The sequence below is a fragment of the Ciconia boyciana genome, chromosome 5, assembly GCF_034638445.1.
Source record: "Ciconia boyciana chromosome 5, ASM3463844v1, whole genome shotgun sequence".
In the NCBI taxonomy this organism is placed as follows: Eukaryota; Metazoa; Chordata; class Aves; order Ciconiiformes; family Ciconiidae; genus Ciconia; species Ciconia boyciana.
In genome coordinates, this window is record NC_132938.1 from 17,407,903 (window position 1) to 17,431,703 (window position 23,801).

The 23,801-nt window shown below is 39.9% G+C and overlaps 2 protein-coding genes across 2 annotated transcripts; both read right to left on the reverse strand.

Moving 5' to 3' along the window:
• Positions 1 to 433: 433 nt before the first annotated feature.
• Positions 434 to 6,528, reverse strand: FGFBP1 (fibroblast growth factor binding protein 1). Its single transcript, XM_072863176.1, has 3 exons — positions 6,518 to 6,528; positions 2,487 to 2,639; positions 434 to 1,175 (listed from the first exon to the last, which is right to left on the reverse strand). Exons 1-3 carry the CDS (start codon positions 6,526 to 6,528, stop codon positions 434 to 436), a joined length of 906 nt encoding a protein of 301 aa, XP_072719277.1.
• Positions 6,529 to 22,304: 15,776 nt separating this feature from the next.
• Positions 22,305 to 22,931, reverse strand: FGFBP2 (fibroblast growth factor binding protein 2). Its single transcript, XM_072862845.1, has one exon. The coding sequence runs from the start codon at positions 22,929 to 22,931 to the stop codon at positions 22,305 to 22,307; it is 627 nt and encodes a 208-aa protein (XP_072718946.1).
• Between the last annotated feature and the right edge of the window lie 870 nt (positions 22,932 to 23,801).

A 23,801-nucleotide genomic window follows, 5' to 3' on the forward strand; every position in this document is an offset into this window, starting at 1 on the left:
TTTGACAAAAGCTTAGCACTTGCAGAGAAATCTAGTTAAACACAGAGAGAGAGAATATTTTGAATATACTTTGAAGTTTATTTTTCTTAATAATTTTTAGATCAAAAGTATTGTACATAACCAAGAAGTGCATAGCACTGAATTCATCGCTTTGGCTAGCACAGCGCAAAGAGGGGCAAGGAGACTACTTATATACTTCTGTGTAGAGTATGTAACATCCATTGTTAACACCTGTGTAGCAATCTACATGCAAATAAAATCTATAACATCTTCAACTACGGCAAGTGTAGTCTGTTGTGTATATACAAAATCAGAAAAATATATGCTTTTTTTACTTATATACACTATATAACATAAGAATAAAATCTGGAATAGTTTGCAGTAACTTAGATGAGACTGGACTTTCAGGTTACAGCATTTTAGAAACACTTCCTCAGCATTTTTTGTCTTGCACCATTGTGATAAAAAAGTTGCAGAAAGAAAGAAAGCTTTCTGGACAGTATTCCTCAGCCACCTTTTTCTGATCAATATAATCTATGTCTTCAACACAGTCTTGAGGACTGTGTTCTAGCTTTTTTTCAGTCACAGAGGCAGCTGCTGGAGTCTGAACAACTTCTTTTGCATGATGAATTGTGTTCCCTTTCGCAGGACCCACTGATGTTAGTAGGCTTGAGCGGGTCAACTTGAGATGCGCGCTTCGTGGGCCTTTCCTACATACTTTAGATTTTAGGACACTTTTGGCGTCTTGACAGATCTGCTTCTGCTTCTTTAGGGATCGGGAGACTTGTTTCCAGTAGGATTTCTGGTTTGCTGCGTACTGTGGACAGGTGGAAGGGTCGCCAGAGAATTCACACCAGAACTCGCTGTCACCATGCTTGCACTCTACGTGCACAGTAGCAGCATTCATGTCAGTCACTGCCCAGGTGCACTCAGCATTTTCTTTGGTTTTAAACTTGCCTTTAGGAGATGCTTTTCCTCCTTTTGACTTCCGCCCTTTTTCATTTTCTTGGTTAGATTCAGTTTGATTTTTCCCACTGTCTTCTATGCCTTGTCTTCCCTTTTTTCTTTCCTTCTGTCTTTCACAGGTGGCTAGTAGCATCTGTGAGACCAGGATCAACACACAAAGAAGTCCAAAGTTTTTGATCCTCATGATCTCTGTTTTGCTTGTTATCTGCCTTCAAAACAAACAAACAAAAATATAAAAATATTTTCACTTAATGCTGGACTCCACTTGACAGTTGCAGTATTTCAGACATGGTATCGCACTGCTCTTTGATACCTATTAAAATGATGTTACTGGCAAAATCCTCTGTTCTTTGTGTAAATAATACCTGGTTTCTAGAACCATTATATATTATCCTTGAGAACTGTAGATGGCTATGGAGTAAGTCCTTCTGATCCAATTACTTAATTATCTATGCAATGTGGAACAGAAGAGAGTCACTCCCAGGACGTGCTACTGCCCAGTGACTGAGGTACCTTAATTAAAATCTTTTCTGCAGTCAGAGAAGGAATTTGAACCTGGGATTTGTCAATCTCAGATGGATATGTTAAGTTATAACATATGAAGAGGTTGTTGTTCCCACGATCTCCCATTTTTGTAAATGGCACATAAGCGATTTTGACTCCAACCTCTGGCTATTCTTCAAAAATATGCCAGACAGAAAGGAAACCATTTGGTTCAAGTTGAGCAAAATTATTTCTTAGGCATCCTGAAAATCATCTTAATTCACTGGTTATGCCAGTATTTCAGTTTTCTGTTGAAAAAAAAAATTATAGTAGTCTTTCCAGACACCAAGAAGTAACTATTGCTGCATTCTTTGCTGCCTTGACTGCTAAATAAACAGAACTATCTTTTTGCTTTTGAAGACACCTGCAGTGTACTGGGCTGTGTCTAAAGCTACAAAATTCGAGGGACAAATATGCAACTTCAGTTTTGAAATGTAGCTAGTTAGCAAATTATTGTCAAGCTGATCCCTCCATCTGCACAGAGCGCATTTATTTCTGTAGGTGTTTCTCTTTATGAAGCAGCTTTCAGGACCAGAGCATACCATAATAGTAGAGGGTTTAAATCTGACATTTAGTAGATTAAATCCCTAAATGTATTTTTCAGATGTTTCCATCATAGCCATTTCTGTAGCCAAGTTTCCGTGTTAGAAAGCAGAATTTCATGTGTAGGCAAGCTAATAAGGAACCTATTTCAACATTCAACTATCTGCAAATATCTTTACTTACATAAATTTAGAATACATAGGTAGCAGCAGAGGTGAGCAGGTCCTACTTTTGCATAGTTCTTACTTGACTTGCTTCATGCCTTATGCTATACACAAAGATTTTCACTCCATAAAACCCTCTTTAGAGAACATCATGTACGATTTACAGTTCTGTTGCAAATACAGCAACTAATAACATTAAAATGAACAATGTGACGGCAACTGTCTGTTGCAAGTGGAACAGTGCAAAAGTAAGATAACTAAAAGACATACCTTGCACAGGGCTTAGAGATACCCAAACGCAACTCCTGATGCAACTCCTCTCTTTCAAAAGAATCAGAGTTAGCTGTAAAGGCAGCGTGGTATTTATAAAGGCAGAGACACACCTTCAGGTCTCCAGCAAGACTATTACAACACAATAGGGTACTTCAGTGCCATGTTCGTTTACCTCTGACACACCTCCTTGGAAAAGTGCCAGCTCTCATCCTTAGCACAAAAAAAAACCAAACCAAAACCAAAAAAAAAAACCAGCTATGGTGGGGTGACAAGGTGTGTTTGTGCAAATTAGACGTTACTTTAGCCAAGTCCTTCCCTCTTCATGAACAATGATAAGAACTTTATTAGGTCATGAGCTTCTCCAAAAGAGCTTTTCCCAGCCATTGAGGGATGTATCCTGCAACGCCCTGAACAAGTTGCACTAGCATTGTGCTTAGCAAAATTTGGGTAGTGTTCGGTGATTGATTCTTTGTGAAATCAAAAACATTCCACAAAGGATTTCAAAGTTACCTTTCGAGAATTTCGTTACCTCCTGTCCCAAAAACGTATTGGAGAACATTTAAAAATCAAAATAAGTAATTATTCTGCATTAAGGACAGCATTCATTATGGCGAGATGGTCATAAGCACAAAGTTCAGAAAGAAATACAAGCTCCCTCAGAATTAGTGACTGTATGGGGTCTAACAGTGGGGATCAATTGCACAGCACTGATCTATGCTCCTACCTCTCTGCCAGCTTTTGTGTATGTAAAGAAGTGGGCTACGTCATGAGATTTCATTATGGGACCATGTCTAATGCATATTAATCTGAAAAAGATGATGACAGTGAAAGAACAAGCATTAGACAAATATGAAATTGCATTCAGAGTTGGGAATAGGCGTCCCTTAAAGAATGGGTAAAGCAGCTAGTGCCTTTGTAGCTCGGTTGTTTCAGGTGGTTTTACTGGAGAAAAGTAAGTGGGACTTTTGTAATATGTGCTTGGGAAATACTTACAAGAATAAAAGGTAGGACGCAAGAAGAGATAAAAGTAGAAATTGGTGTAAGATATAGGCAGGTCTTCCTCTTTGACTCTTTCCCATTAGATATAAATGGAATGAGACAAAGGGACAAAGCTATAGGCAAGGCATTGTCTGGACTGGTTTGGTGATGAGGAGACTGTTAACTTTCTGTAAAAAAAATCAGAAGCCAAAAAGGGAAGAAAAAGTGTAATTCTGCAATGAGTGCAGGATAGAAATGTGGGCAATGGGATTCATTTACCTGAAATACTAAGGACCTGATCTGTGTGCTGGGACGATCCTAATCTATCTATGTATGTTCACTACCTTTGATGCTTTCTGATCAAGTTCAGCCATTAAATCTCTCTTGTGCACCTTTGATTGGCATAAGTTAGTATGAAACTATTCACAGCAGTCCACTAAATGTGAAAGATTTGTGGTTAGCACTGGCAAGGGCTAATGACTAGGGGGAGGGATGACTCATGGATCAGAAAATGTTTAACAGTGTCTCAGGTTGGATGGGGAATCAGAGAATGAGGAGAAGGTAAGAGATAAGTAAGGGAGGGACTATTTTGCTCAGGAATCCTAAACTAACACCACATAGTATCCACAGTATCATCTGGAGTATTTAGGTTTATGGTATTAAGTATTAGTATCAGGTTTACAGTTGGACTCGATGAACTTAAAGGTCTTTTCCAACCTAAATGAATCTATGATTCTATTTAGCGTGGATCCTCCAAACTGTGCAGCTGCATTAGTGCGGCTATGTGCCCTAGCTAATGAGCCTCTCATCAGGGCTAATTACTTTGGGGACAGCATCAAGCCAAAGTGGCTACACTACCTCAGGTTCTGGCACTAATTCTCAGGTATGTCTTTATCATGCCTCATTGCCTTGTGTAAGCATAGTATAAATTGATTTTTGTGTAACAGATTTAGGGGGTTGGTTCAGGCATATCACCAAAAAAAAACCTGCCACCAAACCGCCAACACACCCCACCACTGTGGCTGAAAAACTTCTACAAATAGGGAAGAGAGGAAGGTTACAAAGAAGTATGTAAGGAACCACAGGCAACGGGACCAAGCACAAGGTTTACAGTAAGGAACTACACGTTCCTGTCCCAGCTCTGCCACAGACTTTCTCAGAGATACTCACTAGGAGGTGCCAGATGTTCTTTACCTAGAAAGGGAATATAATACTTATTCCTGTAGATGACGTTGCAACGATTTTTTTGTTGGGGTTTACAAAACACCATTTACTGGTGAAACTAATCACAATGTATTGAAAAATATTTAAACCCTCCACCATTCATCACTTCCAAAATTGCCTATTTTGACAGCTTTGCCTAGCAAATTAGGTTTCAATGTCAGTCTCAGTTCAGCTGCTCCATTGTCGATGGGACATATCAGCACAGCCTTCCAACTTGATAAATAATGGGAGAGACAGGGAAAGAAAAGGCTGTGCAAGAGATTTTCCATTCTGCTGCTTTGATATTCCCTGCCTGAGGTCCCGGCAGACTGGACACGTGTTAGCTCTTCCCATCTTTAGCATGTAGAAACTTCTGTGGCAAATTCTGCAGTCAAGTTGATATGGGTGATTACATCTTTGAAATGATCCATCTTGACCCAGCTGGACCTCTTGCCTAACCTGCCTAGACGATTTCAAAATCTTGGTAAACCAAAACACAGTCTCAGTCTATGGAGGCTGGCCTGGATACCCTGCAGTTTTATTGCTATGCCCCCAGAATATCTTTTTGTTTTGTTTTGTTGTAATTAGACATGAACTGATGTTTTATGGATGCCTTTTACCTACCTGGGCATATAGAGCATATTCATACCGTACCCCAATGATCCTGCTGGGAGCTGCCTCATCACTATCTCCAGGTGATCAGAACATTTGTTTTCTTCAACTTTCACCTTGAAAAGAAAGTACACAAAATTAAAGTAGGACCTCCATTTCTTAGGTGCTTAATTAGCACCAAGAAATATTTCCAATAAAGTATTTTTTTTTCTTTCTGTTATGCACATTTTAAAATATACCTTAGTCTTGCCCTTTGCTGAGCTGAAACACTGCTTGCAAACTGCAGGCACAGTTTTGCCGCAGAACAAACAGTTCAGACTAGTAATCGAAAGACAATTTGATCCATACAACATATAGCAAACCTGAACAGCTAATTTTGCAAGATCAGATTTATGGGGAGCTGTTTAGTTATTAAAGTAGAAAGGCACAGAAAACATTTGGCAACACTAGCAAATAAAAGTAATTGTTGAGAATTACAAACATGGATACCCAAATCCCAGTGTGAGTTTTGGATAGAAAATCTTAATCCAGATGTGTTCCTGCTGCCTTTTGACTGAAACTTGGGACAGTTAATCAGCATTTTAAAATTTTCATTAGAACTGTTATAATTAAATCTAGCTGGTGTCTTTCTGCTGTTCAAGCAAAGAGAGGAAGAGGCTTTGTCTTTATTCCTAACTATGATTCATTGACGTGGAAGAAGTGCAGTATTTTCTAAGTTAGTCCGTATTGCTGCTTTTATATTATCCACAAATATATGTATTTTTATATAGGAAATTATACATTGGTGCATTATTTGCAAACAGCAATTTGCTTGTGGTGTCATCTACGTGACATTGTGAGGCTCCTGTTCATTTACAACTTTTTTCCCCACAGAATAGAAAGTTAATTTTATATACAAACAGTAAAAAGTTAATTTCATTTACAAGTAGTAAATGAAAAATTACTTCCCTTGACGACCTACAAATTTAGGTGGTCATAAGAATGGCTCCATATAAGAGTATCAGCTATTTGTCAGTCACACGTGTAGGCATCAGGATGTTGGTCTCCGTGCAAATGCTCAGGCAGAGTGAATTAAAATAGATCCAGCATCAGTGAAGTGAACAGCTGCTTACATTTCAAACTAATGGCTGTGAGTATCGCTCGGCAGCATTCAAGCAATCCTGATGATGGGGAGTGACTCACTGCATCAGGTAATGTTCCAAGGATACAAAAGGAGGACTTGAGTTTAATGGGACTCCAGAGACATGTGTAGAATCAGTCCCTCTGTCACAATTTTCCTTTTAGCTTAAACAGTTTGCACACAGGCTTCCTTGAAAACTGTGTCACCTGGCACAACGTACCTCGCAGTGGTTCTCCAGAGTAAGTTTGCAAACTTTGTTAAGAGAACGGGATCAGGCATGAGTATTATATATCTCACTTGCTACTTTTACATATACACTAGAAGTGAATATCTATTTGCTGCAAGACCTGAAGAAAGAATGACATTAAGCAGTCTACCTCTAGAGTTCCTTTAAAAATTACCAGCCTGACTAAATGGATGATGTTAAGCTGCAGTTACTTTCAGGGGCGGGGGGGGTGGTGGTGGTGGTGGTGGTGGTGTTTGTTTTTAATGTGACTAGCATTCCAGGTGTTCCCTGCAAGTAAATGAATACCATCAATGTATGTAAATCAGACATTTTCAGTGTATAGGTACACACATTATTAATATGCAGTTCTTACTATAATTAACACAGACTAGCCCGTTCATGTACTGCTTACTAACAAAATATAATCATGTACAGGCTGTAGGTGTACACCATTTTGCTGAAAATACCTGCTGAAAGACTAAGTACGTTAACAAATGTGGCAGTCATACCCCTACCTCCAAGCGCAATACCCTTTTTACTGTGGCGGTGGGTTGTTCTCTGGCACGTCACTTCCATCCCTAGGCAAACAAGCTTCAGGCAAGGAACTCATAACTTTATTTCCTTTTTAATTCTGTGAATCTAGTGTCTACAACAGACAGTAAGCCGACAGTCCTACATGCTGAAGCCCTCTTACATAGCAACAAAAAAGTTGTCACATGGGCAGTGGCACCAATGCCAGCTTTTCTGTATCTCACCACCTGTGCCCAACACTTCAGAAGAATATTCCACAGCCTACTGGCATTTCTCTGGAAGAAGCTAGTTAATTTAAAACGTGGTGATGGTTTCAGTGCTCTGAGATCTGTTTACTAACTATTTTACACAGAGGCATAACTATTTGAAAGAAGGTTGAAGAAAACTCATCAGTTAACAATAATTTTCAGTTACTTCTGACCTGGAGTTAAATTAACATTAGTTAACTAAGTATGAAAAAAGGCACCGGATTCTCTCTTCATTGAGTCTTTAACAGTGTCCAATTATTTCACAAGCTGGCCAAAACTGACAAGTGAATTTGGCAGAACAGCATCCACGTGAAAACTGCTATCATGAAACCCAAATAAGAAAGAAACAAAAACTAGCTAATTCAAAAAAGTGTTAACTTTAAGTTAATCACAGAACAACAGAAACTGTATGACTGCTGTATATTAATTATAAGGTAATAAAAAGAAGAGCATCTTACAAGACTAAATGGTAAGGTTCTTTTACAGCAAACTCCAGTTCATGCTGAGGTTCCCATTTGCAGATGCTCAGACAAGTAAATTAAGTGAACACTGCTCGTTCATACAGTGGTTATCTGTGAGTGAATCCAACAGCTAAATAATTTTATCCATCATTTGTAGCCCTAGTATTGCTGATTACCTTCCTCATCTATGAATCAGTAGTTCTTACTTGCAGTGTCATTCTTCGTTTACTTGCTGCATTGTGTTGGCAACATTTTGATTAAAAAATCCTGAAATTCATTACTGCCAAGGTGTAGTTTCTCTTCAGCAGAGCTCTAACCCTCTTGGCTCCCAGCTCATACCTGGCAGTCAGCAGTTGTTCATCTATTACCTAGCTGCTTATCAACACACTCTCACATGCAGTCAGAAAAGGGAGAGTTTGTTTTCAGACCTGCAGAGTATTGCTTTATCTTGGTAGGCAAGGACAGTGGTGTTTTCAGAAAAATGTAAGTGGTTTTAATTAACCAAGGAGATCCAAGCCAGTGATGGAGCATGACCATTAGGAACGTGTTTCTGAAATGATGAGGAAATCCCTCGTTTCATTAGATAATACACAGTAAAATTCTGTGGACCACATCTATACAGGTGACAGAAAACTTTGATGCCAAATGGGGTTGACAGAGTGTTTCGCCTTGGCAGGAGGAGGCTTTCCAAATTCAAACAAGGATAGGAAAATTTTAGATGCCTCTTCTCCCTTAATTTTATTGTGAAAGTATGTTGAACCAACCTTAAAGAAAGTTTGCCTTGACTTTGAAACAATTCAAAGGCAAAGAAGTATAAATAATTGCCATTGCTAAGTAAATATGATTACCCTCTCTGTACAGGATGTTAAATGCTGCTACCATGATAAAAATGATTGCTACCATACAAGAGTTAGTGGAAAACGTATCCCAATCTAAGCAGATCCTAAGATTTTGGTCCCTGCATATTAGCATCTGATAATGCTACAGGGTCGCCAAAGAAGAGATGGGATTAGATAGATACAAAAAATCTGTTTTTTCCTCTTCTTTAGAATTTAGCTTTCGCAGAATACAAAGGCTATATTTTACAAAGAAAAAAAAACTGGGAAGAAAAATAATGTAAAATAGAAGGATACTATACTGAAATGTGTTTCATACTGATTTTTCCAATATTAGGAGGAACTTAACCTCAAAATCTGAATTTTACATCTTTTCATTTAATTTTGGTTCTAATGGAAGTTATCACTTCTCAATCACAGCTAAAGACTCTCCAAGCACAATCATTTCATTGTCCTGTGCTTTTATTTGAGCAGGCTGGCTGCTTGATTTATTAGCATAGATTCCAGGGCATGCTCAAGTTGTTTTGGCAGCCAGGGGAAACAGCTATTGACTAATTGCCACCTGAACTATTTAGCCTGCTAAGATTTTTATAGCTTAGAGCAATGCAAGAGCCTGTCTGTCTGACCAGAACAGCTTCAGAAATACAATCAGACAAAGGATCGCTCTCTTACAGAAAGATACAACAAGTAAAATAATAAAAAGATGCCATTGTAAATTACTGCCTGCCGTTAGACTGGAGTCTGCTCAGGGTAATGGCAAGTCATGCATATCTATGAGAAGGAAGAATTTGACACGTTACATGAAATCATCAGACACATATCTCTAGAACACAAGGGACTGTCTTATGAGCAGCACTGTTTACCATAAGCAGTAAGCTTAACGTTCCAACCAAAAAATTCTTTCAGCTGTCACGAATGCCTTATCTCTCATTAAAGCACTGTAGTAAAAAATTCCCCGTATGCTTACGCAGATGAATAGCTGAAAAAAGCCTTTGCATTAAGGCAATACTGGTGAAGTTACTAGAGGCAGACGAGGGTAAGAAATGAGATTCAGCCCTCTTCTAGTTCTAATCCACCTTCTCATAAAGGTAAGATTTTTTTTCTTAGTGGGAATGTGAAATGACTTAGGCATTGTTTTACTTTTTTTCTGATGTATACACAACAGTTTCCACTGAATTCGTTCCTTTACAGGCAGCAAAAATACTAATTGATCCTGCATAGCTGAAGGGAACCAAGATCAGCTGAGGGTTATAGTGTGGTTTGGAACATTTCAAATATTGACCAGATCAGCGGTAAAATTCTTCCACACTTTGCTGTGGTTGCAGAGTGATACAGGATGACCATGAATGGAATTGAAGACAGAGTATGTACGGGCCAAGATGTGGTATATTAGAAAGACATTCTTTCCTAGCTGCTGACCACTTTTTTTGAGCTTGTGTCTGGGCTTCTGTAAACCACATCTGTTCTGAACTGATATAATCAACAGTATTTTTTTCAGGGAAGATGCAGCAATTATCTTTTCTGCCTTTTACTTTAAGAAATCAATGCAGCTTAGATTTCCTTTCTAGTTTTTCTCTAATGCAGTCCTGGTCAGAATAGATGGACTTTCAAAAGTCTCTTTTTGGTATCAGTGATAGTTCTGATCTTTGTCTGTTCTCAGGATCCTTTCCATAAAGCTTAAAGCTGTTGTGTAAATAAATTAAGCTGTACCAATAAATATACATGCGCATATATACACAGATGTATATATAATAATATAATATAATAAGCATTGAATAGTTTTCTCCCTTCCTTTATAATTAATTAATATTAATGGTTTTATTTGTATATTTGTTGAAATAAGGGGTGCATATAAGAGTGTGGAGAGAGAAGAATAGAGATTTATCTACTCTGACTAAGACAGTATATTGCGTAAACTCTTATGAGTTTATCAGTGCCTGGTCATTTTGTGGTTTTTAGCACTGATTCCAAGCACAGCAAGATGTTTCTAGCACTTGCTATGGAATAAACATTCACTTCAAGTACACATGTTAAATATAGCGGAGAAAATGGAAACAGGAACCAAGATACTGTTCCAGGAGAAGGAAACCAGGAACCAGGAATGGAAAACCAGGGACTTTATAGTGTAGGAGACTGCTGGGTCTGGCTGGGATGGAATTAATTTTTTATAGCAGCCCATATGGTGCTGTGTTTTAAATTTGTGACTAGGATAGTGCTAATGACACACTGATGTTTTAGCTATCGCTAAGCAGCATCAAGGCCTTCTCTGTTTCTCACTCTGCCCCCTCTCCAGCAAGTAGGCTGGGGATGGGCAAGAGACTGGGAGAGGACGCAGCCAGGACAGCTGAACCCAGCTGACCAAAGGGACCTAAGGGATATTCCATACCATATGATGTTGCGCACAGCAATAAAACTAGGTGTAGTCTTTCTAGAATAGCTGTTGCTTGGAGAGTGGCTGGGCATCAGCCTGCTGGTGAGAGATATAGAGTGAATGTCTTTGCATCACTTGGTGTTTTTTTTCCCCTCTTCCCTTCACTTATTAAGCTGTCTTTATCTCGACCCACATTTTTTTCTCTCTTTTGCTCTTCCGATTCTCTCCTCCATCCCAATGGGGAGGGGGAGTGAGTGGCTGGGGTCAACACACCACAGAGACTTCAGTCCTGCAAATAACTAACAGAAATTTTTATTTCAGTGGATTCTAGTTGGAAAGAAACCAAGAGGGAGTTCAGTCCATGTGCAGAACTTCCCCTTCGCTAAAAATACCAATGTCAGGTTACACTGATACCGCCTTGGCTCCATGCTTCTAAACCACGACAGTTATCACAGCAAAGACAACAAGAAGGTACAGTCACAGTTGTGACAACTCCTTTGCTGATTTAGATTACTACATTTGAAGAAACTATTTCAGCTACATGGAAAAAGTGATCTTGGGCTAACACAAGCTATGCCTTCACAAGTCATGTCAGCCACCACAGCCTGACCTATGGACTGACAGGATGAGACATAAAGTTCATCTTCCATAATCTTTGTGTTATCCTTGAAACATAGTATAAGCATCCTTTAAATGCACTTGGGCTGTAAGGCTCAAGAGCTCACATCTGGAAGGGGCTCTGAAAAGTCCTCCTGAAAGGTGAGCAAGTCGGAAGAATGACTATAAAGCTCTACGTTTCACAGCTACTGTGTGGGCTGGTAGCTCTCACCATTTTAACAACTGACATAAGTCTCTGAAGGCACAGAGAAAGGACAAAGGGAATGGACAAATCTTATGTCTTAGCCATTTTCACTTTACTGAGATCAGCATGTTTGGGTATATAGTGAATAGAAGCCATTAACAAAGAAAAAGGTTTCTTGACCCATCTTTCCAAGTTCTAGTGCAACTTGTTACGGTTAGCAAAAGCTGAAAGGACACACATGCCTCAGCATTTATGATAGATTTGGGGTTTGCTCAGTTAACCAAGAGAAGGTATGACGTCTCTGACTATATTGTTCTTTCAAAACTTAGTGTTTTTTCTTGGATCATTTCTAACTCTACAGCTCCTCCATGTGGAGATCATTACCAAACAAGAAATTAATAATTCTAAACACTAGCTATTAATACTTTTTTTTATGGGTTTGCAGACAACTAGCAGCATTCTAAATATTTAGGACATTTTTTAGAGGTATTCAACCCTGTTCAGCCAGAAACCCATTTTCTGAAAACGGGTGAAAAGCAGTGCAGTAATTCCGTACATCAGAATGCCGCTGCTAATGCTGCAACGTCACAATTCCAATTCTAGTTTAAATTACCCTTTTTCCTCTGTTATCACATAAATTACACAAACTAACCTTTTACTCATGTTTAATTCTATTTGTTCCTGTGTACCTGCATAGGAATCTCACATCTGTGTCCTACTTCATGCCATCAGGGAATTTGGGGATTTTTCTCCTGTATGTTGGTAAAGAGGACCTAAATCCTGGTTAACTAACCTGCTGGTTGGGAACAGGGCTGAAGGCTGTATCTAGTAAAGAACAGCCTTCCCATAACCACTTCCCACACTGCCTGTCCACAGCCTTCAGAAACTGAGTCCTAGATTATTTAATGCAATATTTAAAACAATTATTTAATAGATAGTGAATATTATCTGCATGTTGATGATGACACAGTCCAAATGACTTCATTAAACACTAATAAGCATTAGGCTTGGGGCAAACTGAAAAGATAAAAGAGAACCACCTAACACTCCGCAGGAATTTTGGAGAGTAGGCGCTGGCAGCCTCCATCCCCTCGCACCCCTCCAGAAGAACAAAGGTGGTATAAGGAGAGACTGTATCTCCCCTGCCTGTTCTCACAGCTGAACTGGAAACGGCCAGTGTTCTCAAAGATGGTTCAGATAGCTTTTGGTCATCACAAGGATACCTGATGTATGCCTGTCACTTACAAAAAGATATCTTTTAACACTTTTGGTTGAGGGTTTGAGGTTGAATAGGAAATGGAAGAAAATATGGAAAGAAGAAAGACTTCAGGTGCTGCTAGATTTGGCCTGCAAACCACCCTTTTAATAAACGTCCAATGGTCTGAACTCACATCCACTATTGATTAGTACAAGAGTGCATCTCAGACATGGTAAAACAGTCTTTCCTGATGCTTTTATAAAGCGTTTCCTTAAGCCAGGCCTCAGAATAGTTAGCGACAGTTGTGGGATTCTTTCTGTTAGCTCTGGTCAGGTTTTGACCTCAGATCTTAAAATAAATGGAGCTAGCCAATTGCTTTTGAGAACAGTATTTTATAGCTTTTTGAAGTATAGTTGAGCTCAGCAAAGAAACCTTAGTCCTTCCTCGCTTCAGCACGACTAAAGCCCAGAGCTGCTCTGAACTAGAATAAGCTGCTGACTGAAGCGTTCTGTGTGACTATGGTCTACAGCACAAAAGGGCTTGATGGCTGCCCCACCGCTATGGGAGGGAGTGAGATGGGGTGCACCAGACAGGCTTCTTTCACTCCCGCATTAGGTTGAAATCAAGAAGAAAAATAATAACATTTAGACAGTTTCTGCTCTGAAAGAACAAAAAGAGATTTTTGAAGACAAACAAAATTGATGAAATGATCTCATACCGTAATTTATTTTAAGGATGGCATAAAATAGAATGACTATAAAGGGCAAAAGCAACCTTTTTCATTGCTGTCTTCTCGCCATGTAGACACTTGTAAATGTTAGTTTTGGAATAATCAATGAAATCTTGGCATTCTCAAGGGCCCTTTCCTGTTAACCCATCAATATGTACTCTGTTCCTCCAGCTACCCCAGACCAGTTGCTTACTATTTGTACAAAGCTTTTTCTACTATAAAAACACAGACTAGGTTTTAAATATTATTTTTGTTCCTCTCCTTATCAGCTCTTTGTCCCTTCTCGGAATCACTATATTTAAGGTAATGAACGGAAAGAACCAAAGAGTAATGGTTTTAATTATGTATAAACATAACTAGCCCACAGAAACACTGTTGCATTCAGATGGGAGATTTACATTAAACTGCGTGCTGGCACACATAGGCAGGTCTGTATTCACCAGGCACCCTATATATATTAATCTGCACTTTGCAGCATGACAGATTTATGGTTGGAAGAACTAATGAGATGCGGGCAAACAGATATGCAAGCAGATAAAATTGTAAGCAGCAAGACCTGAGAAAGAGATAGAGTTTGCAGTGCAGAATTTCATTATTGGATCTACATGCATAACCTACTGATTACAGACACCGTAAAACTGTGTAACGGGCTGGCTCTGTTTGAGAGCCCTCACTGCATGTTCCAGATCCAAAGCTGAGGCGTGTGAGAGAGACTTTGTTCCCATGTGTGTACTCATCTAGTAGAATTACAAAAATGTGTGTTAAATTGTTGTTTCTGCTTAAACGCACACCTAGTACTGTTTAACATACTAGCTTCTGTCAAAACATCTGCTGTCAGAGGCCCCCTTACATGTCTCTCTTTCCTAACCTTTTAAAGGTGGATAACGACATTTGTCTATGTCAGAGAGATGCAAGAAAGTTAGCTTTATATTTCTTGTTTTGTAAACATCCTGAAATGTACAAATAGAAGGCAATGTGGAAATAAAATGTATTACAATTTTAAACAATTTCTACAACTGAGAAACTAACTTCTAGCTGAGTTCAGTATTCTGTTGTATTCAGTTTTCCTTTCCAGGTCTACAGGCTGACAAGTGATGCACTTACACAAAGCCGCTGTAGAAAGCACACTACGAATTAAATTGTTATAGGTGTCTTTAAATAGCAACAATTATTTTTGTTTTGAAGAACTTTTAGATAACGCAGGAGAAAACAGAGACATGATGATGACGTGGAAAATTAACTACCTAAGGATTTCCTTTTCAGGTGGATTTCTTCCTCTCTCAGACATTTACATGTCTTTCTTCTCACAGATGCTGAAGGCAGTCAGTTTTCTACACTGCTTTCTAGTCCTTGACAGTATATTTTCTTTGCTCATGTAAATTAGTCTGAAGCTGCAAAGTAGTCATATACTGTTCTTTGCTATTCAACTAGACGTTTAAAAAGGGCCGTGATATACCCAGAAGAATAATTTGTCTGGTGGTAAGCATTTAAGGTAATCTTTAATTTTGGATCCTGGGGTCTTTCCAAGCCAGAAACAGTTGTGACACAATCCCCCACGAAACGAATGAGTAATAGTGAGGAAGAAAAAAAAAGTTTGCCCGTTCCATCAAATCACTGATTGATCTCTTGCACTTCAAATGCAGTACATTCCTGCCAAAGGACACTGCTGCTGCTGAGGTCAAATATGAAGTGTTCTATGAAGTTTTATAGTTCCCTAAACTGAAGGAAACCAGTGTGTCTGATTTCTTTCAGTTGTTGACTCACCCTGAGCCAAGAAGATGTCCAGATGCCATGCGATCAGCATGAAGCAAAACCAAAGGCTATTGAATTGATTCCAACTATGTAAAAGAATTCAGGCCCGAGAAGGCAGGGGAAGCAGATGGTTACAGGTGACGTTCCTTGTTGGTGCTACTCAATGGCTCTTACCTCTTCTTGTCTGGTATATTGTGAAAAATATGTCCTGTCATCCTGGCACAGCTTACCTTCCTGGCAGACGCCATGTGGATTTCTATGGGCACGTTTTAACAAGAAGTCTTGGAACATCTTTCTGATGAGATAAAGTGGCACGGGATGAGTCATGGGGGACAGCAGTATTTGAGGCCGGTCTTGGGGAAAGACGGAGATCTTGTCCTGATGAACCACGTCTCCATAGCCTGCTCCGGCATCCACCCTTGAGGCAAACCCATCACCCCATGGCCCAAGTTCACCAACACAACTTGAAAGACAGTGGTGTCTCTCCCACGCTGGCCTCCAGCCCCCGGCAGGGTCCTGCCAGTCACACCTCCCTGAGCACTGCTGCTCCCAGCCGGACCCTGCAGAACTGCCAAAATGCCAACATCTGCAAGCAAACCACCCTCCTCAGCACCGCTCAGGGCCCCAGAGCCACAACCCAGCCCCAACAGCGCAACGTGGCCCCACAGCACAACAGCATGCAGTCCCCAGGGCCTGCACAGCCTGCTCGCACCTGGGCCGTGGGAGGCTCGCTCAGATGACGACCCTCATGGAGGCCGTGCAACTTCTTCCCCACGCAAAACCAGGTGCTGCTCAAACACTTGAGCTTCAGCTTCATTTGTGCCATCTGAGGCACCAAAGAGGCATGACGGTCTCGGGTAATGTTTTCTGCACACAGATGTGGAAACCCTACTCCACATTTCCCTCCTGTCACCTTCCCACACTGACCAGGTCTCCTGCACGATCGCGAGGGCATTAGATAACCTTCCCTAGCTGCAAACACCAAGTTGTGGATTCCCAAGTTAAATTTCTGGAGTGTAGAAGATGGGGGATCATCTCAGTACCTCAGTGACAGGAGCCTCGTGGCCTGCGCCTGTCTTGAAGTGGGGGGGCAAGAGGGGAGAACGGTGAGCAGCACTCTTGCCTGCCAGCCTGTTTTGGCAGAAGAAACAGCGAGGCCCCTCTGTCAGAGTTCAGAGCCTGAATTTTGCTCACCATTTCCTTTGGCAGGAAGTTTCTATCCCTCTTCAGTTCCTAGGCAAATTCTTAATTTTATTACAGCCGCATTTGTGGGGAGGGCCCCCTCACAGGCCACATTATGCTGGTAAGACAAATAAAGGGGCAACCAATTTCACCATTTGCACATTAATCTTTACGGGCGGTAGCGACAGAGTAATGCAGTTTTTTACATCTGCAGCCAGCAGACCTAAAAGGACACCTCTGTTTCCCCTCTTGACTACAACCATTGTAAGCCTGGAGGCAGTGGGAGCGTACCATGGGCTGGATGCCTATGGCGAGCAGCTGGTTATGCAAACAGTTTTATAACCTGCTGAGGAGCAGGAGGGGAATGTGAATTTCTGCTCCAAATCAGACATCAGCTTCATTTCTTTCTTGCTCTGTACATACTGTAATATAGCTACTCTGGAGATTCAGCACCTGGCCTCCTGCCTAATGTTTACACAGTTAACTTTGTATACAAGACATGAAAGTGAAATAAATAGATTCTCAGTATGTCTGATGTGATGTGTCCATGAGATAACACCAATGTCTTGTCATCGTACAGGCTGCATCTCTTCTGCTTTGTTTTCTTATTCCTGTTTTTGTATATGTATCACATACTTGTTGTCATTGTACAATGATCTGTGAAGTCCAATGAGAGCAATTCTCTTGTTTGTAGGGAAAAAGCAGAGAGCCAAAAGAAATCTCCTCTGCTGCATCTGACTTCTCTTCAGAGAAGAAAGCAGAGATTGGGAAAGGTAACAACAGCAAGAGAAACAGAAAAAAGAAATCAACAACCTTAAAGCTCCTAAAGAAGCAGGAAGGGCAATGGGCAACTTTGGGAAATTTTAGTTTTTCCTTTGTCTTCTTATTTTTGTGGAAGATCTCTGTCCTTAAAATCCATGCCATATCAACTACGACACCTACTGAAAAAATCAAGAATGCAAAACGTAAGACTGCAAACCATGCAAGAATGACCAAACGACATACCTAAACAATTCTCTCAGAAAACACCAGAGTGCACTACTACATAGTTGAGATGATTTACAGGCAGACTGAGCAACATCATTATTGAGGTGTGGATTTGGTCTACTTTAACACAAATAACCTACACACTGCAAACGGTGATTTTCTTAGTTTCAGATACTTGATTTTAAGGCAAACACACCTGATGTTTGGTGTTCCTTAACACCTGAATTTCTTGTTGATTTTCTCTGCTGTCAAAACCAGGCTAAATAAAAATATGTACCAAAAGACAGAGGTACTGAACATCAAGTTATCCAAGATGATGCATTCAACTTAATGATGGGATCTGCCATCAGAACATACTTAAGAAAATCATCTCTCTCGTTTGATTTGATATAGTTATCAAAGAGCATTTGGCTTATCCAAGAACATTTTTTGCACTTCAAGAAGACACAAATGCTAACAGAGATGTTCATTATTAAAAAAACAGAACTTTTAAGCTTTCTTCTGTGTTTCTGTTGTAAATCATAGAATCATTCAGGCCAGAAGGCACCTTGGGGTTTGTAGTCCAACCTCCTGCTCAAAGCAGGGTCACAGTGAATTCAGACTATGTTGCTTAAACTTTGTCCAGTTGGTCCTGAAAAGCTCCACTGATAGAGATTCCAGAGCTGCTCTGGGGAACCTGCTCCTGTGTTTATCCTTACAGTGAATGTTTTTCCTTACACCAAGTCAGAACCTCACCTCTACCAATTTGTGACCATGATCTCTTTTCCTCCTATCACAGAAGTCAGTGAAGAGCCTAGCTCTACAGCCTTCTCATATGTATTGGGGGGTGGCTATTAGGTCCCCCTTAAAGCCTTCTCCAGGCTGAACAAGACCCGTTCCCTTGGCCTTTCCTCACAAGAGCGTGGAAAAGTCCAGCCCCCACCGTCTGGTGACTCTCCATTCGACTCGCTCCAATCTTTCTTGGATCTTAACTATGTGTGTTAAATACACATCCTTTTACACACAGGTTCTCCAAACGCATCATTTTGCTTTTCTTGGAGGCTTACTTTGTCAAAGTAGCAAATACTCATGATGTTTCTGTGGGAACCTAAACGTGAGGATCTTGAGGCAGGTGGACTACCTCACATCGCATTGAATTAGCAGCAGAAGCAGCAGGCCTGGATATCAGGGGTCTCCCTGGTTGCAGGAATCCAGACAAATATTTTTGCCTGCTGTTCCTGTCAAGAAAATAAAGACAAATTCCATCTCCATCTCCTCTCACTTGAGCAGATTCCCTGAGGTACTTACATATATGGGGACTAACAGGTTAACCTAAAATGAATGAAACAGCAGGTTTCATTCATTCACGAGGAACTTGAAGATTGCATTAAACTCACCACGAGCACTTCTCAATTCACCCTTTCAGTAATGAATAGCACTTTCATACCAAGAAGGTAACTAAAATGTCACGACTGTGACATTTGAATGCTGATAGTGCTAAACACAATTAAATGGTAATGTAGCTGGTACAATCACAGTGCTGTTACACTAAGGTGGGGTATTTCAGTTAACATCCAATTTTTAAACATTTTGAAAGCAAGATCATTATAGTTAACTGACTTACTGAGGCTGCATAGTGTTGCCTAATGAAATGCAGTCCAAGCCATGCATCACCTTGGTACCAAAATCTTCACCTTTTTGTAAAATTTAGTGCTTAACTATGTATTTTGGATCCTGGATATTTTACAAAAAGCATTTAATGAAAGAGGGGCCTTTGGTGCAAGACTATTTGATTTCTAGTTTCCACTTCAACAGTGAAGCTTCAGGTGGTCATTCCAGACAACACAGTGCCAAGCACGGAGCCCTGTGCAGCAGAGCTCTGCTCTACTGAAACAAGATATGAGTTCCCTAGGAAACAGTGCACTAGCAAGTACGTGACATTTGTCCTCTACTAAGCAGGATCAATGATGGCCATGTATTTTAGACTGTATCATCAAGAGTTCTACAAAGTGGCAGACAACTTTGCTGCCTTCTGTGCTCGGTGCATATACATAGAAGAGGGCATAAAGAGGAAAATTTCTTTTGGTGAACTGATGAAACCTCCTATTTTCTCTTGCTATCAGTATGGTGGGTGACTGACTCTCCCAGACTTCTCTCAATGCAAGACATTGTCTCATTTTTGAGGTCGTTGCTGTTGTAGTGGATACTGCTGCAAAATACTCACTCTGCAGTGTGGATTTTGCATCATACAGAAGAGGAGTTTTAAAATGTTTAAAAAACACACCTCAAGAAAACCCTCAACCTCCCCTCAACATTTCCAAACAGTTCCCAAATACCACTTAGATGCATTTTGCATGTTTGTAAATCAAACAATTATATTCATTTCTATGACAGAAATAAGTGAATAGGTGTACTACTACATTCTTTACTCACAGCACAAGAGCCTGGCAAGGGTAATTGAAGTTACAAATGACGATTAACCACATTAGATTTATGGCTGACAAAAATACAGACTTGCTTGAGCTTGCATTTTATCAGCATTCAAGCTGTATTTCTGCCTTGTACATACAACCTTCTGCACTGATCCCGTGTTCATTACTTGCTGTTCCTTTCCATATATTTCAAGAGGTTTGGGGATAGAAAATGATTTCAAGTTTTTTTGGTACAAGGCACAAAGTTTAGTGACTGGACAGTCACTATCTGGAATTATGAAGTGAGATTTACAAATCTGTGAGTAAAGCTGGAGAAGTACGTAAGTGTAACAACGCCTTGCAGAAACTGTTTAACAGCAAATATAGAGCACTACTAATTTCTGTGTACGAAGTTGTTTTCAGTTATATCTGTGCTGTGAAGCCCACTTGGGAACAAAAGGGATCATTGTTAAAAAAATAATCTGAATAAAAATGTGCTGTAATCTCTGACAACAGGCTATTAGGTCTTGCTTTGTGTTTTGATGAGATTTATGCAAGTGCACAAGCACACAGATATGAGTTACCTTTCAGAATATTTACTGAACCCAAACATTAATATTACCACTTACAGATGCTAACAACACTGAACTCTGCAGATGCATCACAGATGAACACTTCTAATCTGCTATGTTTAGAAATCTATTCTTACATTACTCTTATTTCTCCAATCTTTTTCTCCCTGCTGGCTGAAACTTATCACTGTAATATAAACGTAGTAACATTGAAAATATTAATATTAATGAAAACATGTTCACAGTGGGAAAGTAATGACTCAGACCTGTAACTTCTCTTACACATTCTACCAACAATCTCTTAAGAAACAAGTATCAAATACCATGACTTTATACAAGTAGCATCATTTAACATTTTAAGAAAGCACAAAGTATGTTTTCAAAAATCTTATTTTATTGTTTGCACTAACTGTAGCATCATTTACAGCTTTCACCTCTAACAAATTGCAGCGAATCAGCACACACAAAAACCTATTTAAGGTCAGCACTCTTAAAGTGGATCCTTGGCTACATAAACGCGGTACACCTTGGTGTGTAACAGACCTAGGAACAGTTAGTACATCCTAACACTTTAAGTACAGTCACTCCAGTTTCATGCATTTTTCAGGGCTGTTAAAAAGTTTCATTTTAGGGGTGCAAAGAGAAAACAGCTACAAGATTTACAGAGATTACTCATTTTTAAACCAAAATTCTTACATCTAAATTATTGAACTACAGCAAGGACCTTTCTTCAGCTGTAAAAATTTTGCTCTGCAAAACAAAAAAGAAAAAAATTAGTTACTTTGCTGTATTAAGCACGAGTAAGATCATTAGCAGCCTAAACACTTGCTGGCTCATGCTGCGTATATTCCCATTTCTGTCAAAAGTTTGCCAGGTTTAGTCACCAGCTCCTGGCTTTCTCTCTGAGCTGAAATGGAAGTGGGTATAAAACCAATCACTTCTGTGAGGGCTTTGCCTTTTTAAATCCTGGCTGAAAACCTGAGACTTACCAGACAAGTGACTGCATGCGGTCCTCTATCACCTCTACAGAAACAGACCCGCAAACCAAGCCAGTCTGTTTGGTTTTACTCATTTCTGCAAGTTGTTCATGAACTAATTTTTAAAATTAAAATGGTTAATTATTAACTAGTAGTTTTGATGAACAAGCCTTATCCTCTCAATTTCTGAATGTAGTTTTAAATTATTCCAGCTAATCCATTTGTTATTGGATCTGAAACATTTGTTATTTATCTTACTTCACTGGCTTAAATCCAAAAGTCAGCACAAGAGGGAAGGAATGACAGAAGGTGGAAAACTAGCCCCATTCAAACAGTTAGAACTGAAATACTATAGGATTAATAACAGATAGGACAAACATCTCAGTACATACTAAAGACCTCACAGGAGGCTGTCAGGGAGTCCTGAACTAGCAGCCATCACTGGGAGTTTAAGCTGTCCAGCCTCTCAGAAGCCACAGTACAGGCTTTGCCACATTAGATTTTAGTGAGCGAGCCTAGAAACTCCCTGTCCACGCTCCTCAGAGACCCCCAAGATCAAAATAAAAAAACCTACAACTGTATTATTCTTAGGTGTATTCTGCTGTGCTTCAAGATGGGAGTTTTACCTGAAGCAAATCCTTAACCTCTAAAGATGCCAATAATGTAGGAGCAGAAACCATGCAGGGATTCCCAGCAATGTTCCCGTGCCAGTTTCATTGCTTCCGTTTCATTTTCAGACCCTTGACCGTGTTGGGTTGGTTTTATAAGAGGTAGTACTGGAGGTTTCCCTATTTTCTTAACAGAGCTTTTCCCTGCTCCCCTTATAGAAGTGGAAGGTTTCTGGACTGATTTGTCCTCGTTTGCTAGATCTTCTGGCTCCATACCAGCAGCTATTTGCTTCATGAGAGCCTCCGTGGGAGCCTTTTGGCACATGGTGGTCTTCAACACTTGTGAGGATTCACAAGCGTGCAGGAGCTTTCTAAGTTCCATGGCGATCTGATTCCAGTAAATCTTTGGATTGTTTCTGAAAGCGCGACAGACTGATGGCTTGCCAGTGAATTCACACCAGTAGGACATGCCTTGGCTTTTGCATTCAATTCTAAGTTTCATCTCCTCGTCCCCACTCATGCTCATCGTGCAAACATCTTTGGTTTTAGTCCGAAAATTGATTTCTTCACCATTGCTTCTTTTCTTTGGCTTCAGCTTCTGTCCCAATCCTCCCATGCCACAGATCACTACTAGGAAAAGAAGAGCAAAACTCTTCATGGTGAGAGGAGCTGACTGAGATCCTTGAGCAACACGATCTGAAAAAGTGAAAGCAATAAGTGGCTGCTCACAATTTAAGGGCTTGGTGCACAAAGAAGCCTCTTTCCAGTGAAACGTGGAAATTTTTTTTTAAATAAAAATAATAAATCACACTGCAGTAGGCATGTGCCCGTAATTTATAGCCTGAGGGAGTGTCGAATAACCTGTAAACTCCCAAGAAGGTAACAAGACAAATCTTGTAAATGCAGTTAAATACAGAATGATAGTTGTATAACTGAGAAGTACATTCCTATTCAGGATGAGCATGTCATATTTGATTTTCAACAGATATTTTCCATTCTCCAGCTGCTTTATAGCTATCTTCATGCCAGAGCTTGTAAGACCATACTGAAGTAAAAAAAAAAAAAAGTGCCAAAACAATCTATGCAGCTACATCTGGATGATTATAAATGCGTCCTACTAATAAGGGCTGATTTGTGGAACAGGTTTTCTGTGGATTTGCACAGTAAGAATGCAACTTTAGTACTTAATTTTGTCAGCAAATGACAGGCAGTGGGGACACACAGAAGAATCAACTGCACATTCTTTGAGCCATGACAGATTTTTAGACTTGCAATATTTAAGCAAGATAAGGAATAAAACTTTAGCAAAATAAGGTATTACAGGCCTAAACATGAACCAAACATTTGGAAGTTTTATCATCATTGTCACACCATGGGTTATTTTCAGCCAACAGAGCAAGACAACAGAACTAGCTTATCATGGGTCTGAGCAGCAGGGAATAGACCCCAGAGCGTGTCAGACATATATTTGCACTTTATCACCTTTCACTTTTTTTTTAAATAGATATTTTCCTGTTCATAATAAATG